General features: G+C 44.2%; 1 protein-coding gene across 1 annotated transcript in view; it reads right to left on the bottom strand.

The window, feature by feature from the left end:
* Positions 1-27: 27 nt before the first annotated feature.
* col17a1b (collagen, type XVII, alpha 1b) overlaps positions 28-18,599 on the bottom strand; it is a 31,737-nt gene continuing 13,165 nt past the window's right edge. Inside the window, exons 18-56 of the mRNA XM_030379675.1 lie at positions 18,391-18,441; positions 18,271-18,297; positions 18,153-18,179; positions 17,993-18,046; positions 17,558-17,662; positions 16,923-16,976; positions 16,253-16,279; positions 16,096-16,149; positions 15,922-15,954; positions 15,768-15,794; positions 15,628-15,681; positions 15,171-15,206; positions 14,766-14,837; positions 12,231-12,257; positions 12,067-12,102; positions 11,762-11,797; positions 11,437-11,517; positions 11,016-11,051; positions 10,494-10,568; positions 9,950-10,027; positions 9,574-9,624; positions 9,185-9,247; positions 8,931-8,990; positions 8,547-8,573; positions 8,307-8,366; positions 7,856-7,933; positions 7,378-7,425; positions 7,173-7,289; positions 6,645-6,764; positions 6,262-6,366; positions 5,896-6,039; positions 5,345-5,464; positions 4,537-4,725; positions 3,967-4,110; positions 3,274-3,513; positions 2,372-2,536; positions 1,917-1,997; positions 1,612-1,695; positions 28-1,307 (exon numbers count right to left, since the gene is read on the bottom strand). Of these exons, the coding sequence (XP_030235535.1) occupies positions 1,255-1,307; positions 1,612-1,695; positions 1,917-1,997; positions 2,372-2,536; positions 3,274-3,513; positions 3,967-4,110; positions 4,537-4,725; positions 5,345-5,464; positions 5,896-6,039; positions 6,262-6,366; positions 6,645-6,764; positions 7,173-7,289; positions 7,378-7,425; positions 7,856-7,933; positions 8,307-8,366; positions 8,547-8,573; positions 8,931-8,990; positions 9,185-9,247; positions 9,574-9,624; positions 9,950-10,027; positions 10,494-10,568; positions 11,016-11,051; positions 11,437-11,517; positions 11,762-11,797; positions 12,067-12,102; positions 12,231-12,257; positions 14,766-14,837; positions 15,171-15,206; positions 15,628-15,681; positions 15,768-15,794; positions 15,922-15,954; positions 16,096-16,149; positions 16,253-16,279; positions 16,923-16,976; positions 17,558-17,662; positions 17,993-18,046; positions 18,153-18,179; positions 18,271-18,297; positions 18,391-18,441 (2,939 nt within the window). The 3' untranslated portion in view covers positions 28-1,254. The remainder of the gene's footprint in view (positions 1,308-1,611; positions 1,696-1,916; positions 1,998-2,371; positions 2,537-3,273; positions 3,514-3,966; positions 4,111-4,536; positions 4,726-5,344; positions 5,465-5,895; positions 6,040-6,261; positions 6,367-6,644; positions 6,765-7,172; positions 7,290-7,377; positions 7,426-7,855; positions 7,934-8,306; positions 8,367-8,546; positions 8,574-8,930; positions 8,991-9,184; positions 9,248-9,573; positions 9,625-9,949; positions 10,028-10,493; positions 10,569-11,015; positions 11,052-11,436; positions 11,518-11,761; positions 11,798-12,066; positions 12,103-12,230; positions 12,258-14,765; positions 14,838-15,170; positions 15,207-15,627; positions 15,682-15,767; positions 15,795-15,921; positions 15,955-16,095; positions 16,150-16,252; positions 16,280-16,922; positions 16,977-17,557; positions 17,663-17,992; positions 18,047-18,152; positions 18,180-18,270; positions 18,298-18,390; positions 18,442-18,599) is intronic.

Below are 18,599 nucleotides of genomic sequence, written 5' to 3' on the forward strand. Positions count from 1 at the left end.
TACACAATATCAATTATATATCACGACTCACAATTCCAAAAATAGATTTATTTGAGTGTCTTAGAAATTGGATCATGTTTGCAAATGTTACCAAAACACCATAATCCTTTCAAAATATAACCTGGGAAAAATTGCTTCCATATTTAATTGTTTTTATAACTTAGAACTGTTTTCCTGTCACTTAAATACAATTTCATCTCTCATACAAAAAATATACATTCCAATCAGTAATCATAAGTCCCTAGCATTGCAAGTATCTTCTGAAGTGTGAATTATTTTTACCGTTTTTTTAAACTGACAAAAGATCATGATTTAAAAACAACATCTAAAACTAGATGGGGGGGGGGGGGGGGATTTACTGCCTAACAACACTTTGCTGGAATGCTAGTTATATAGCGCTGATATGGACCTTCGCGTTCATCTTCAAGCAGCTTTCCTGAAGCTGCTACCATTAAAAACTACTAGCCCTTCTAGTGATTGCAACCAATACAAATGCATGGCATGCATTCAACTTACAAGGGGATAGTTGATCAGTGTTAATTTCCTTCACGGATACCTGAAGCCACCCTTATTCCTCAGAGGCCAAATAAAGCACATTTTAAACCCAGCTTTACACCAGGAATGCTTTGCTTTCTCCTACTCTATCTAACAAAGTGCTTTGCCTTCAAGGGAATAGGAGGCTTGGACATTTTGTTTGGTTTAATGTTATGTCTGGAAATATTCCTAACTATCTTGAATAAAAAATGTTGTAGTTCTTTTTAAGTATTATGGACACCCAAGGTTAAAACATACACATCTTATAAACGAAATACTGAATTGAGCCTTAACTAAAAAATAAAATCGTCAACACAGGAAGAAAGACTAACGTAGTGCAAAATATCATCATATGCTTATTATTGCCTGAAGAACTACGGTTATCTGCAAAAAACAATCCCTACTCAAAGCCTTATCACCAGATAAAAAAGTGAAAATACAACAAGCGTAACACTAAAAATACTTTTATAAAAATGGCCTGGACCTTAAAGAACACAGACCTTAAAAGCACCTGCAACAATGCCTAAATTCAAGCCATTTGATATAAACTGCTTTTTTTTTTTTTTCTCTATGCCATAGCAATCTATTCTCTGTATCTCACCACTGGACTTCACTACACAAGGCAAGCGGAGGAAGCCTAGCATGAGCCGCTGGTACTGTATGTACTGTGTGTATAATTGTGTAAAGACGCATGTGTAAATATCATATCCCTATGAGATGCTAGACTCCAGTGGACCGGCGCCGGCGCTGTCGACGAACCTCCCGGGCTTCATCTGGGGAGGAGTGGAGAACGTCAGTTCAGTTGCTGGGTATGTATTTTTTTTTTCAAATTGTATTAATGGTTGGATTTAGCATCAAGCTAAAGAATTAGCCAACTGCTCTGTCTGGGTTGAGATCTTCCGAGGTGAGTACACCCGCACACTGTTGGCATGGTTACCACTCGCACACTCATACACAGTTGCCCTGGTAACCACAGACAGTGGTCTCAGTGACATGAGACGCAGTGCAGATCTGTTTTATCAGCCCCCACGTGAACTGCCCTGTGTGCTCTAGGTCACTACTAGTCAGTGAGTGCACCTGCGTCTCTCTTTTCCACGCGGTGCTGGGTGTGGATGGTGTGGAGCCCTGGTAGTCCTGGGGCCCCTGTCTTCCCGGTCTCTCCTGTGAAAACAAACACACCATCAACCCCTCAGTCTTCCATCCAGTGCTACAGTTTGACTGGACACAGGACTAGCAACAAGTCGACAGTGGAGCATGAGAGAGGTTATAGAGTCCAGGCCGAGTCGACAGGGGGGCCAGCCAGGGTGGCACATGGCCCCCCCCACACAAAAAATAGATTTGCCCCTCGAGCAGTAAGCATTCATAGTTATCTTCCAGTGTACCTTTTTCTCCAGTGGGTCCTGGGTATCCTCTGTCTCCCTTGGGACCAGGTCCCCCCATTGGGCCCGGGACGGTACCGTATGCTGCAGGGGGAACATCAGTCAGAACTCTCATGGTATTTTCACATTCGGTTACTTTTTCTTCTTAAAAAGAGATCGACCGTGAGGTGCTCCGATGATTTTGTACCCCTGATTTATCACCATTTTATTATCAGTTGAATAAGGCAAGGCAACTTTATTTATGTAGCACTTTTCATACACGAGGCCGACTCAAAGGGTTTTACATAGAAAAATCATCAAATTTATGTTAAAAATGCAGAATGTAGAAAGTGCAATGTATTTAAGATTTAGCAGAAAGCTAACGCAAACATACAGTAAAATGAAGTAATTAAACAAAATAAATACGTAAGAATATGATTATATGACTTTGATAAAAAAAAAAAAAAAAGTGTCCTTACTCCTGAAGAAATCCATGAGGTCAGCGGTGACGTTGCCGTAGGCCCCGATCACCCGGCTGTAGCCAATAGGTCCGGGGGGACCGGGTGGCCCAGGAGGCCCTTGGACGGCCCTGACTGTCGTCCTCACGGCCCCCTCCCTGACATAGTCCTGCAGTAGGCCTTGGTCTGTAGAGGCATTGGAGACAGTGAATGATCTGCCTAACACTGCTGGTTTATCTGGATGCTAGGCAGGACTGGCCTGGTCCATCCTCTGATGGCAGACCGGTTGATGTTGGAGGGCCAATAGGGGTTGCTCATCCCTTTGGCCTGGGTAATATAGCCACCCAAATGCCCCAGGATGGAGACCAGGTCTCTGATCTGTCAAAGAGCATTGTCTTTCGGATGAGACGTTAAACCGAGGTCCTGCGGTCGCTAAAGATCCCAACGCAGCGCTAACCCCGGTGTCCCAGACAAATTCCTTAGCCAATACCCGGATCTCTAACCAACATGGCCAGCTCGTCATCCCATGGTCTATAATTTGAGGATTCATCCCTCACCACAGTGTGGGTCGAGCTCTTTCTACTAGACTATTGTTTGGTTGGCTAGTTGTGGCACTAAGGAGTTATGACTCAACCACGCAAAAAGCGATGTAGTGCTTAACCCTCGATAATGCTTCTTAACTCTTTAAGCTACTTGTTTGTCGGTTGAATGATTGAGTGTCGTGGAGTGTGATCGGGGAGTTATGAGGGGTTATCACCAGTAAACGATCTACAAACGACTCTCCTGACGTAGTCCGTCACTCTACAACACTCTCGATAAACTTGAATCTACAAGCTAGCAGTTTGACGGTTGAGCGGTTGGTGGGAGGCTGCGTATGTGACAGAAGAGTGACCATGAGAGGCCTCCTCGTGTCCGCGACTCACCCCTGATGTAGTCGGACACTCTGGAGGCCACTCTGGAGTAGTCGAGGTTCTCCGCCAGGGTGCTGACGTCGATGGTCACGCGGCCCTCGGAGTCGCGGTTCGAGGCTCCCTGGGAGAAGCTCTGGCTCTGGAGGAAGCCCTGGACCGGCCCCGGGGGCCCGCGTTCTCCCTGGTAGCCCCTGGGGCCCTGCGTGCCCGGGGGCCCCGGTGGGCCCTGGATGGCCCTTCGCACGTTGTCGCCTGGAAGAGGGGATGAAATGGTTGGTAAGAGACGTAGTTCTGCTGGTAGCATGAGACTGTGTGCTGGCCGTGTTGGAAAAGCCTCTGGTGTATAGAATATCATTTTCGTCGGGGAAAGGAAACTGGTGAAAATTATAATCTAAATATGGAAATATAAAACTTTTGAAGATAAAATATATGAAGAAGAAAATAGAAAAATAATATAGAAATCTTAAATATTGGTTTATTAAATCTACTTGTGAAATGTCAACCTATAGTCATCTTTGACTGAGATGCCCTAACCCCTACCTTCTCTTCAAATCATACATTTGATAGCATAGCATAGCTTATATAGCACGCTTATTTTCAAATCGAAATCTATTTTGAAGTATTCACACACAAACAGAGGATTAGACGATGAGCCGTGAGGTCACTGTGCATCAAGCGGAGTGTGAGAGAGTGTGAAGGACTCACTGCTGAGGTACTCCTGGAGCTCTAGTCGGATGATTTCTCTGGGCTGCTGGGTTCCACTGTAGGTCACTACGCCCGAGGACTGACCTGGGGGCCCCTGGGGGCCGGGAGGACCGGGAGGCCCCTGGAGACCTCTGAACCCGGAGCCTGAGAGAGAGAGACACATGTATTGGGTCATGCAATCAAAACCAGAATCCAAAAATACTTTAGTACTGCAATGTTATAGTTCGTAAACTATTTAATCAATCGGGAGCCATTCTTTTTGGGTCTTAACTGGATGTTGCTTTGAATAAAAGCATCATGTTAATGTTAATGTTCATGTTAATGAGCAAAATAATTTTGAACAAAATACATACCCGGCATCATATGTAACAATCTATGCATACATTTATATTTTATCCTTTATTTATTGCTTTAAAATGACTACCGTTCAATTTTTATAGATATATCTTCTCTATAGGTTTAGTATAACTGTGGGTCTCTTGCGTCCGGGGCCTTCTGTTGTAACTCCTGGACGTTCCCATCTTGGACTAATGAAGTTTCCTCCAAACTCCTCCCGGCCTCCACACTCACTCTGCAGGTACTTCTGGATGTCCTCCATCCTGTAGCCGCCCTGACCCGAGGACCCGTAAACGGTGGAGGTGGAGGAGAGACCCGGGGGCCCTGGAGGCCCCTGAGGGCCGGGGCCTCCTTGGAACCCTGGGGGGCCGGGTAGGCCGGGCCGCCCCGTGGCGCGGGCCACCAGCGCCCTGAACTCTGAGTCTGAGGAGGAAGGAGACGCCACGGCAGGGATGAGGACGTGACGGCGGCCGGGTGAGGGACCAGAGTGGACGTCGTCAGCTGCTTACTCCACTTACATCTCATTTACATTTAAATCACATCTTGATTATCTTGTATCGCAGCATAATTACTACTAAATATTCTAATTGGCACATCAAATGTACATGTTGTTCACGGAAGCTAAATAGCATCTCATTCTAGTTGACATATCCCCGTCTAATTTAAATATTATTTCCTACCTCTTAATTAAATCTCAATTATATCTAAATGTAAACAAAATCATGTATCAAATATATCTATATCAAATCCAAATTATAGTACATTTACATATCAACTATCTCAACTACATATCACTGTTTAGCAGCATTATCAACCATTCAACACGTTTGCATTAGTGTAAAGTGTTAAAATATACAGTATGACTATTCACAAAAGCCTGTGTGGAGCACAGTGCCGGTTTTAGGCACCATATTTGTGGGGGGCGCCAAATTATGGGGGTGGGGCTCCACGTAGAATCTAGAAGCGCTACTGGTGGAGCGTGTGACAGCAGTGATGGTGTCGTGTGTGGAGAACCCAAATGGTCAGGGCAGACCCGTCTTACTTCTGGTGAGAGTGTTGTAGTCAATGGTGGCGGTAGTTGTTCCATGGCCTGGACCTGGGGGCCCGGGGAGGCCACGGGGCCCCTGGGGGCCGGGCTGTCCCCCGTTGGTCATCCCTCTCTCTGAAACACACAGGAGGTCAGGACGGCGTGAGGCTTTTACCCACAAAAATAAAACACAGGCTGGTTCTGAGCAATACCATTCTGAGGAGAAGGGGGGGGGGGCATCTACTTACTAGGTATGAAGTAAGAACATTACAAAAACGCTTGCTTCAGCTTGTTCCATTGTAACAACCTAGTTCACTATCCTATCAATAATTATTAAAATAGAATAATGTAACATGAGTTCAGATTCAAATATTTATGATCTGAAGGTGTTGATGAAGGGGGTACTTCAACAGTACTGTGGGGGTACACCCAACAGAAACGGTTGGGAAAACACAAATATATCCACATATGGGGTCTACAGAGATGATCAAATACTTCATATGTATCTCCAAAGACTATGAACTATCAACCTTAGCTTTGAGGGAGTAGGAGATCTCCCGCCTTACCGCTCATGATTCTGAAGACGTAGGTGGCTATCTCCTGGATGTTATAGTTGGCCACGCTTCCTGCCGATGTCCCCGGCGTGCCTGGGAGACCGGGGGTCCCTTGAGGTCCTTGTGGGCCTGTCATGTACCTTCTGACGTCGTCCCCTGAAGCCCGACACAGTTAAAAACACGGTTACACACTAAGACATGTTCCTCTGAAGCTAGGCTAAATGCTTTGCTAACTTTGCTGACCATAGTGGTGTGTCTGTGTTCTGGTTTGTTCTTATAGTATCCATCAGGCGTTCATTGTTATCATCGTTAACAGCCCTCAGAAGGCTGGCGGGGCTAATGTTCAGCTCAAGGTTCTGATGTGGTGGTGGGTCTTACTCTGTAGCATAGCGATGAGAGCGTTGAGGGTGAGTGATCCTGATCCTGGCGGGCCAGGTGGTCCGGGGGGGCCCTGAGCCCCTACGCTGAAACCAGACCCGGAACCTGAAAGAGAAACGTTGTTAGTACTTCTTTCTTCATCCTACTATTCTTCTTCATTATAAGCGTAATATTAATAAAGGGCTCGGCCTATTTGAAACCACAAACAGCTGTGCGTTTGGTGATCCATTACAAGCCTGGTAAGCCCAACCCAGATGCATGATGGGTAGATGGTCCATCACCCTACCACAACAACCAGTTGGTACAAGCCTATATCTGGGTGGGTTTTCAATGTGACTTGACGTGACCCCTGCTGGTAAATAGGGAAAGAATAATTTGCTCACGCTGCAAGTAGACAATGATGCGAGAGGACAAATCCTCCAGGGACCCGGAGTAGGTTCCCGGTATTCCCGGGGACCCTGGAGGGCCTGGGGGGCCAGGGATGCTGGACTGTCTGCTCCTGCCTGTGGAAGATGAGTGGATACCGTGTTACAGTGCATCATCTACAGCTCCCATGGGTGTCGTTCCCTCACCATGATGCATTGAATCTGCTAGTGCCAGTGGTTCCAGTTGTGACCCGAACATTGTACTCACAGCCCTACGGCATACGACTGATTCTGTTATAAATATACATAGAGGGGTGAAGCTAACGCTTGAACCCACAAAACAGCCATTGGGTGTACGATTATTTTTTTTAACTGCTAGCTATTTTGAAGACTAACAAACCCAGATTCGGAAATATCGAGAACATGAAATGAGCAATTCTACCTCGTGTTTTTAATGGGGGCCCAGTGACAGAGAACCCAGAGAGTCATACGACACATTGGGGCCTCAAGAGGGGGGCTCTGGGGGCTCGAGGGGCCGGTTCTTACTGAGGTATTCGCCGATGTACTGCTGCATCTCGACGGAGGAGGAGAAGGATCCAGGGTGGCCAGGAGCGCCCGGGGGACCGGGGGGTCCTGGGGGCCCAGAGGTGGCCGAGTAGGTGCCTGAGAGTAAAGAATAAAAATGAATAAATCAAGCAGGCGGGACGTGGGTACTACTAGTGCTGTGTGTTATGAGCTAGTTAGCTGTTACCTCTTGAGGAGCCGGCGATACCAGGAACACCAGGTGATCCAGTGTCCCCTTTGTTAGACAATCAGACAGAGAGAGACAGACAGAGCGAGACAGACAGACAGAGCGAGACAGACAGACAGACAGACAGACAGACAGACAGACAGACCGACCGATGAGTACTCTATATACATCCCCATGGGAACATTCGGTCGAAACAGCAGCATACAATAAATGTATCTAAAGAAAAATACATATTATAGTATTTGTAACCTGTACAGTTTATATGATATGAATTATATATGAACAATGATCATTTATGATATGTAAAGTACAGACGCGCAGCGCAAAGACACATTGCGAGTGATCAATGGGACACATTATATAACTGAAGGTAATAACGTGACATAAAAAGCGATTTATCCATTAGAATTAATTCCTGCTGAGGTGTGCGTTGCTGCATCTTGTCTTTGTGAGCTCATGGGTTTGTCTTCAGGATTACCTTTGTATCCAATTGGTCCCTGAGGGCCTGGGGGCCCGGGGGGTCCTGGGAGCCCCTGAACGGCACCGTAGGACACCACTGTGGAGGACCCCAACAGCTTGTTAGTACAGCATCAGATCACAAGGGCATATGTGGTGGTGTGGACCGCGGCTCAAACTACACCAGCTAAATTCTACTAATGCTTACCATACAAAGGTAACCTGTGTGTGTGTGTGTGTGTGTGTGTGTGTGTGTGTGTGTGTGTGTGTGTGTGTGTGTGTGTGTGTGTGTGTGTGTGTGTGTGTGTGTGTGTGTGTGTGTGTGTTTGTGTGTGTGTTTATATGTGTGCCTGTGTGTGTGTGTGTGATTGTGTGTTTATGTGTGTGGTTCTGGGTTCCTACTAGTATTATTCATTTGCACATTTTTGAGACTACATGAATGAATGAATGAATGGGTGAATGAATGACTGTACCTCTGTCGGAGCTTCCTGATCTTCCGGGAGTGCCAGGCGTTCCTTGCTCTCCCTTTTCACCTATAGACAGAAACACATCAGTTTAACCATCTGTAAGATATCACTGTTAATTTGGTTTAACCAATGTTTTATCTGTTTTTGTCTATCTTTTTGCTTGTTGAATAAGTAAGCTGAATTCAGGGTCTAACACGACTACAAATCTCTCTTTTAATAATTATATTACAAGAATAAGATGTTCACCTTGGTATCCCATTGGTCCAGGAGAACCTGAAATTCAAAACACAAGTACATGTGGTGACTGAGTGATACTGGGACAGAAGAAGATCATAACTGTTATGAGACGTATTGGGCACACTAAGGGGTGTGTCTACTGTGGGGGGCCTGAGAAGGTGAATGCCATCTTCTACAATTTTATTGGCCACCACAAGTGCCAGTCTGACTAAATCTGACAATTCAAAGGATTTAAACTTGTCCAACCAAATCTTGGTGTGGGACCCGCAGTATATTGAACAATGAACACGACACCGAACAACTAGCACAAACCCCTAGCTACGAATCAATGATCAGATGGGATATTTATAATTTCTCGGATGACCCCTTTGACGTCTAAAGTAGACCCCTCACCTGAGGACCCCTTGGGTCCCGGAGGCCCTGGGGTTCCGGGGGGTCCAGTGAAGTATGTTCCTGCAATGAAACCAGCCGTCAGCCATGGCCCCTTTTCACACACGATGCAATGTACAGCAAACAATTATTGAAATATGTTTTCTGCAAATGGTGCTCGCCTATATACAGTATGTAATCCAGGTTGATGAGGGTTGATCTTTTTTGGTGATTGAAGGCCGATCACAATGATTGAAAGATTTATTATTGATCTGTACCTGAGCTGGACACAGCGCTGCCGGGTTCTCCTCTCTCTCCTTTAGGACCTTGTTTTCCAAAACCTAATATATCATCAATAGAATGTTGTATTAAAAACCAAACCTGGTACTGCGTAGCTCCGACCTGTTGTACAACCTAAACCCCATTATTAGCCTTATGTGTCTCCTTTGGATATTGTATATTATTGGTTACATATATACAATATTGGTTACATATTTCAGATTTCAGGAATGTAAGGGCCTTATTCACCAAGCGGCCATATTGATTACATCATCTCGGTTCTAAACTAACCAGGATGGCACCAATTGGGCCGCTAGGTGAATAAGGCCCAGTGCAGGATGTGTACCAGGAGACGGGGCGTTGCACGCGGCGTTGGCTTCACACTCACCTGACACTCCAGGGCGGCCGGGGGGTCCCTGGGGTCCTGATATCGAATCCCCTGAAGAAATAAACACAGACATTAGATACATTTTAAAGAACACAGGCACTGCCAAGTTAATAATAATAGTGATGGATTTTATTTATATAGCGCTTCACTAGACACTCAAAGACACTTGTGAAAGTTGTCAAAGACACAATGGCAATAAAGGAAAAAATAGAATAAAATTGTTTGATTAAAACAAAACATTAAAAGAAAATAAATAATTAAAGGGACGGCTAATGTATGATGGTGACCCCTAGCATTGTTACTCCATGTGAATGCCATGAACTTGGTATGGGGCCCATGCCATTGGCGTCTTATTGCGTGGGTCATGTTTGGTTACCTGGACGTCCCGGTATCCCAGGCTGTCCCGGGGGACCAGGGGGGCCGGGGACCCCAGCAGCAGATGACCCAAACTGTCCTGATATCACAGACACACAGAGGAACACATTAAAGCAGGAGAAGAGGGCCCCTCGGTGCGGTCAATGATCACGATGTTCCCGCTGAAGCAAGAAAGTACGATAACGTATCTTAATGAGGGTTGCCGCCAAACCCTTAAGATAAGATTATAGTTCCCTGTGTGTTCTTTATCGCAGAGGTGTGGTTATGCTTTTAATCACGAACAACTAATGTTGATCTTAATTAAAGATGAAGACTATTTCATCATACATGATGCAGCATAGCTTTTTGCATGCTGGCGGGACCCCATGTCTTCCAGAAGGTGCCCTCAAAGAGATTCCGAATAGGTGTGTGTGTGTGTGTGTGTGTGTGTGTGTGTGTGTGTGTGTGTGTGTGTGTGTGTGTGTGTGTGTGTGTGTGTGTGTGTGTGTGTGTGTGTGTGTGTGTGTGTGTGTGTGTGTGTGTGTGTGTGTTTTTGTAGGACTCACTTTCAGCTCTGGATGAGCTCACGGTCTCTGTAGTTCTCACTGATATTCCTGCATCTCCCTTGGCACCTCTAGGACCTTTAGGACATGAACACATAAGTAGCATGCAACACATTCAGGGTCGTCCCTGATGTAGATCATGACTATGCATCAGTCTCAGCCACGCCAGCTTTTCTGTGGCTCCACCTAGTGGTGGAGAGTAGGTACTGCAATCTACCCCCCCCCCCCCCCAGAGACATATCCCAGTAGTCTTAATAAGATGATGTAATATTGTATTGGTATATATTTTTACGGTTGTATAGTGTAACTATGTTGTGCATTCATAAAATGTTTAGATATGTTTATAGGTAACATAAAGATATTATATCTATTACATATCTGCCTATCTATTTTATTTATGGTTCAGATGTCTAGCCGGTAGCTGTTGGCCTGGTTGCTAAGCAACACTGCACTTCCAATTGGTTTAGGGTTTATAAATAGGGGTTAGGAATTCCAATTGAGATTAATCAATATGAGACGACATACCAGCTGGGCCAGGAAGACCAGCAGGGCCAATGGGACCTGAAAAACAAAAACAAATTAACAATTAACAAATAAACAAATGCAATAAAATTGATTGATTCTACGCAATGTATAATATATGAAGGAGTGCTACACGTTATGGTTTGTGTTTGGGTTCGATCAAGGTTGTAAGTGATGGACACTTTAGACACTTTTGTATCATGATCAATATGTATAGTTAATAACAATAATATATCTTAACGGATAGAGGAGTGCTGTTTAATGTGTTTGATTTAATTGTTTGAATGGTTGTTTGATGTAGTTTGGTAGATGGATTGGGGATGCAGGTGGTTTTTGAGTTAGTGTGTTATGTGTTCAGTGATATCCCTGGTTCTGGATCCGGGACCAGCACTAGAGGATCGGTACCAGAGGTCAGAGCAGAGACCTGATAGTCCAGGGGATCCGGCAGGTCCGGGGGGTCCAGAAGAACCGGGGGGGCCTGGGATGCCCACAGAACTGGAGCCAGCTGGGGACAACATCACAGCGAACATGAGGAACACCAAAACATCAAGGTAAAAAGAAGCGCTTTATCCAAAGCACTGGATTACACTGAATGTTCCAGGCGCATGTTATTAAGTCGCAGACTGGTTAGACTTTAGTCATTGTCGTTCAGAACCAGAACCATTAGAAGACCATCCTGCTTTCCTTCCCCTCTATAACCATTATAAAGTCTTTCTAAATCTGATCATATTCCTCAGCTCTCGTTTTACCTGCATTGAGGACTCTTCCTGGTTCACCAGTTTGACCTGAAACAAACACACAGGGTAAGGATTCACACCCTGTCCATCTGTATACCCAATATGATATTATAAGATCTCTATAATCGCATTACATTGAGTCTTGAGCAGATTATTCTTTTATCCAAAGCAATTCACACTCGTGAGGCTGAGAACAATCAAAGCATGCAATCAATATTGGAGCCGTTACAAAAGATTTATCGTTCCTAAAACAACTGAGTAAATAGTAGACAGTAGATGTAGTTGTTGTCTGAAGCGGACAATAATAAATGTCTTACCCCTAGATCCTGGGTGTCCCGGAGTCCCTGGTATACCTACGTAAATATGGATCGTGTTTTAGCGAACAAACAAACAAGAGCTATGACAGACAGACTCTTAAATTGCTAAATGAACCATTGAAACTAGTTTTTAGGTTTAGTATCTGGGGGTAAAAAACACATACCTGGTGGTCCCTGTAGCCCTGGGGTGCCTTTAGGGAAGTAGGAAAGATGTTTGATTAATCCTCATCAACCCATCATCAACCCAGTGCCTAGAAGGTGGTGGTTGGACCACACTACCGGTGCTGCACTACCATCACTGTGTGTGTGTGTGTGTGTGTGTGTGTGTGTGTGTGTGTGTGTGTGTGTGTGTGTGTGTGTGTGTGTGTGTGTGTGTGTGTGTGTGTGTGTGTGTGTGTGTGTGTGTGTGTGTGTGTGTGTGTATTCATTATGTATTTAGTATAATGCCCAAGGAAATCACATTGAAATCAAATTAATTTAACAGAAACCAAATAATATAAGAGATATATAATATAATAAAGAATAGGATACATATATATACATGAGGAATAAGCTATATATGTCATATACATTCAATACTAAATAAACGTGACAATATAATCTACAGTCATGAACACAAACAACATACAGATGCAGTGTCTAAAATAGAAAAATGGTATGCAGATGAACGACCTGCTCTTCAATGCCCTATACTTACCTGTATGTGTCTTTACTCTGAGACTAGAGTGTGTTCTGTAGGGTGTGATTCTATGTGTCTCCACTGTGAGGCTAGAGTGTGTTCGGTTGGGTGTGATTCAGGCCCCGTCCACACGGGCGAAAACAATCCGGTTTTGTTTTATGCGGTTCAAGAATATCTTCGTAAAGACGGAATCATTGCGAAACCGCATCGAGCTGTTGAAACGCTGTAGTAGGGCCCATACGGGGCGCTGCTTCTGCTGCTGAACTTCTGCTTCCAAAAATAAGCTAGAAATCACTCACTATTCCCTATATGATGATATAGTGAACTATACAGGGAACAAACAAACAAGAATTCGGACAATACGCTAAACATTTCTAAATGTCATTTGCGTCAGTAAATGACTGGATTATTTGAATCCAGTGTCCGAATACACACTTTTCTGAAACTATTTCCCAGGGTGGTTTCAAATAAAACAGGACCTATGCGGTTTCGTGTTAGGATTCGTGTGTACACCTAAAACGCAAACGATGACGTCATCGCCCCCCCACCCGCTGGGCGACGTTAGAGTTGTGTAGGTTTTTTTATAGCTTTTTTTATAGCTTTAAATACAGCCCCTTGGTAAATTAAAATAATTATTTTTGCTCAATTTAAAAGGTTTAACAACTGCCATCTCCTCCTCGGCTGAATGTATGTACTACAGCGTATCTAAAGCTCAATACTTTTTCGCAATGAGTCCGTCTTTATGGAGATATTCCTGAAACGCGTCAAAGGAAAACGGAAGGCAAAAGATTGTTTTCGCCATGTTACTTGTTCCTCTCGGACTGTATGGGCCCTATCTTGCATCCAGCGCAATTTACTTTCTACAACGACGCATGTGTTGTTGCTAGTTTGCAACTGTCGCGGAGCGTTCTTTTCCCTCCACAGGCACGCGTCGCTAAATAAGAGAATGTGCTTGCGCCCCAAGGGGCGGTTCAGCAAAAGGTGGAGGCGTGTTCTGGCGCAAACGTTTCATAGTGCTATTTTGCAGTTCCAGCAAACAATTCTGTCACAAACCAGGAAATACGTGGTTTAAAGTCAGTGGGGCGTTGTTCAGATGCTATTTTAAGGGAGCATGCATAATGTTGCTTGTGCACCTCGCGCATACACTTTGCTTCTCTCGTCTACCTAGCCACAGATTCTTGGTAAATTATTTGGGAAAGAACAGGTGGTAATAAGTTGTACTTTTAAATCAATGCATCTCCAAACTCGTACAGCAAACACATATTTTATTGACACAGACACCGTGTACAAGCCACTAACTTTTAGGATTCATGAGTATTTGAGATCGTGAGAAAACATTGTTTTGCCGCATGTGAGTGTTGAAAAGAATGAACATCCCATATTAATAGGCCATATTATTTGGCCATACCCTGAGCCATTTGAAGTTTGAAATTCATGTGGTCATGCATCTGTCTCATCGGAGACTGTAAACGCAAAATATCAACTCGTCCGATTCAAATGCGCTCATGGCTCTTAAAGGGGATGGAAGATGGCACTCTCATTGGTTTATTGCACGTTACACCCAAACCACACCTACGGGTAATTAGGCTACTTCAGGGAAACCCTTTTTAGATTTGCGTCAGGCGCAAGAGTAATTTATCCGCCAGTATAATAGCAACGTTGCCATAGAACCGCCCACAAAGCTACTTGCGTTTGGCGCTTCTCACTTCCGTTTCAGACTCTTAAAATAGGGCCCTCTGCTTGTAAACAGCGCGCAGGCTTTACGCGAATGCTCGCCTCTTCTTCTTCATTTTTTTGCTGGACTTCTGTAGCAGAAGCAGCGCCCCCTAAGGGCCTGCAAAGTGTACTAAAGTGTTTCTACAGCTCGATGTGGTTTCGCAATGAATCCAAAATACTATATTCCTGAACCTTATCAAAGGAATATAGACGGGGCCTCATCAAGAGTGTGTTCTTTAGGGTGTGTTTCTAGGTGTCTTCACTGTGAGAGAAACAGTGTGTTATATAGGCCGTAATGTGTTACCTGTGTTACCAGCATCTCCAGGTGGTCCTGTGGGTCCTCTGATTCCAGGTGGGCCGGAAGCTCCTTGCCCACCTGTCAATCATACACAATATAAATAAAGAAAAGAATGAAAAGAAACCTAGCCCTAGCCTACACTACCAATAACATGGAATCAAACATAATTTTAACAGAATGATCAATCTAAAACATAGGCCTAACCCTGATTTACTTTATTTAAATGAGGTTGCATAGCAGGTAAAAGCAATACACAGGTGAGCAAGGCATTAGGTAACCAGGCTTTAAACGAAGAGGCATCAACATTAGCTGAATACGTGCTGAACATAATTCACCTAACAACATAGTAGCCTGTTCATAGAAGGAAAGCATTATTAGTTCATAATTTAAATAATTAAATAATGTGTATACCTGCGGGTCCTCTCTGTCCATCGATTCCAGCAACACCTATATCAAGAAACAGTGAGTGAGGTTTATGCGGAAATACTAAATGTGTCAATTAAAATTCAGATAATTAGGTTTAGTCCTTTTAATGTATTTGTACAGGCGGGTTTCTACTAGGCCAGTAGATCGAAACAATAGTCCCTCTCTGCAACACTAATGCCTATATCTGACCTGCCTGAGTCAGGCCTTCTACTGTCTAACTTTTTAATGCTATTCCACTTTTTAGAAGTAATTTTAGAGTGACTCAGATACATGCCATTAAGGAAAAGGTAAAGGGTGAGGGTATTTTGCTCCAAGATGGCTACTTCAAGTTTAACTACTTAGGGGACATTTGGGACCCAATAAGACCCTCTCTTCTCAGTAATTCAACGTTTGAGGAACAGTTAAGGATTGGTCACTCCCTCTCTAACCCACGCACACTCACCTCTAGATCCTTTCGGTCCGTCCAGTCCCGGAAGTCCTGATAAACCAGTATTACCTACAGGACACAGTGGGACACAGTGAGGGGACACGCTAGTCTACATGCTAACACTACTCAAAATCAGTGACGGCATTTTATCTTACCTCCTTGTCCCTTTTCACCTCGGTCCCCTAAACACAACAAAGACAAATTGCTTTGTAAGCCCCATAAACTGCAGCCATATTCTCTGTCTAATTCATGTTTCATATTTAGGTGCATAAACATTTATCCTATATTAATAGTAGCCGTACGACCAACCTTTGATTCCTGGAGATCCACTCCCTCTGTCCCCTAAAGAGTCAATGAGAACCATTATTGTGGCAAAATGAATAGAATACAGTACCAATGATTAACCATTCAACTTGCGGTATTAAGCAATCGAGACATGCTGACTGGTCGGATCATTTATGCATGTTTTTTGAAATATCGTACCTTTAAGCCCGGGTGGTCCCGCCTCTCCTCGGAAGCCGTTAGAACCGGGTTGGCCTGGAAGCGACAAGTTATCGTAAACATACGTAAACACATCTGAGCAAGTAACAGACGGCGTTTGATGTTAAAGAGATGTTGATCTAAAATAAAATAAACTCACCTGGTATCCCAGGTGTGCCCGAAGAACCTGGAATACAGAGGAGAATTATTTATTAGAACCCTCTTTTTGCATAACGTATATCTATAGATATTTTTTAAATAGTACAATATCGCATTGGTATTAACAGCAAGCCTTGTGCATTAAATGTTAGATACAATGATCATATAATGCAAAACAAAGATAAACATTTTAAATGGAAGAAAACAGAATTGTCATCATGGTAAGTGTTGACTCACAGCAATAGAATACATTGATTATGCTCATTAACAAAACCTCTACTATCTGTTCATCTAGTGCAGGGGTCACCAACACAGTGCCCACGGGCACCAGGGCACCCGCAAGGACCACATGAGGCGCCCGCAGGCCTGTTCTGAAAATAGCACTACTCATTCTCGAACAACTCCTTCCCACCTTTTTTAAGTCATTTTTGATAATTATTGTGAGAAATCATTAACATGACTTAATTAATCAACATGTCTTCAAATAGATGAGTATCATTAATCATTAATAGTAACTAAAGGCAAACTGAGCAAATTTGTTATTTCAGAAGAGTGTATAGAACTGGGTGCCCTTCGTATGACTCAGTGCCCATGAAGTAGCTCTCAGGTTCAAAAAGGTTGGTGACCCCTGATCTAGTGTGATGATCATGGTTATCAGGTAGAGGTCTCACCTTTAGGCCCAGGCGGGCCCGCGGAGCTAGCGCCACCGCTGGTTCCTGGAGAACCTGTTACACGCAAACATAAAGGTTTAAATGAATGAATCCAATCCTCTCCTTGAAGGGGTTAGCGCTATCCCCTCTGATGCACCTAATGACCTTTAGGGAACGCCAATCTTATATATACTGTATCCAAATAAATAGTAATGACATTTGCTTAGCAGCCGTATGTCCCCTAAGATTTAAGAGGAATAAGTAAGTAAGGAATAGGAGCCTTACATCACAGGCATTACTCGTTTACTTATTTTGGATACCTCTTCCACTGTGGCACATCAAACAGACCTGCCCTCACAGTCATGATTGATGGTTTTCCTCACTTCTATATCTACCTTCACTTTAATAATAACTTAATCCTGACTATCGTTTCTGCTTTGTCTTTTGCTCACATAGCCGTCCCTGGAAGCTGGGGCCCCTCACCTGTGTTACTTCTCAAAGGCTTCTTCCGTCTGGGCGTGGGGAGCGGTTCATTTAAGCTTTAGAGTTAGGGGTGTGTCTTAGGTAAAGTGGGGGCTGTGAAGCCCTTTGAGACTGTCCCTGTGAATGAGGGCCGTACAAATAAAAGGCGACACTGCAGTGAGATCCACACCCACCTCTCTCCCCCTTCTCTCCAAAGCCAGAGACCCCTGGTTCTCCCCTGGGGCCGGTGGCCCCGTCACGGCCCCTGATGCCCTGGGGCCCCTCTGACCCATGCTCCCCTGTTTGAGACACATTAAACACATCAGCATGCACACACACACAAGTGCAAGCGCTTGCTTAAGCATGCGCACGCAGACACACACACACACACACACACACACACACACACACACACACACACACACACACACACACACACACACACACAAACACACGCACACACGCACGCACACAGACACACACACACACAGACACAGACACACACAAGTTCACAAACACATGCACCCACAAAAACACATGCACCCACACAACCAAATGTGCCACAGAATTAGAAGCGATGTCTGTGTAGAGTAGTTGCTTCACATCCGGTTCGAGATGGATTTCGTTACCTTCACTTCCTTTTTGTCCTTTTGGCCCCTCAGGGCCGGCATGACCTGGAGAACCTAAGGTCAAAGTTTAAAGGTCAATGATGCATTGTGAGCCGGTACTATGTTTTTAAAGCGTAATGTCAACATGCACATCATGCCATGTTGATAGTGTTCTATTTACCTGGGGTTCCTGAAAATCCAGTATCACCTGTAAAGAACATTTTGAAAATTCAAAATATTGATATATTAACAGTATTATGAAGAAATGCTATTGAATTGGTTTGTATTCGAGGACTGACCTTTCAATCCTGGGCTTCCTGAATCTCCTGATGATGGACATTACATGACCCAGGTTAATAGTTGGCTGAATGAGGAGTGCTTAGATATCATTAACAGGTGTTGTGATACTGTATGTTTACCTTTAGCCCCCGGCTCCCCTCTCTCTCCTCTAGACGAGGCCATTATCAGAGCTGGAAACATTGGACAAGGTTATTTAAACCATATGCTGTATGCGTATGGATACATATACTGTATAATATGTAGCATCCCTGCGTGCTTTGTGAGGAATGTATTTGTGAGGACTGTGTTTGTGAGGACTGTGTTTGTGATGTTTGTGAGGACTGTGTTT

Source organism: Gadus morhua, chromosome 15, assembly GCF_902167405.1.
Source record: "Gadus morhua chromosome 15, gadMor3.0, whole genome shotgun sequence".
Lineage (NCBI taxonomy): Eukaryota > Metazoa > Chordata > Actinopteri > Gadiformes > Gadidae > Gadus > Gadus morhua.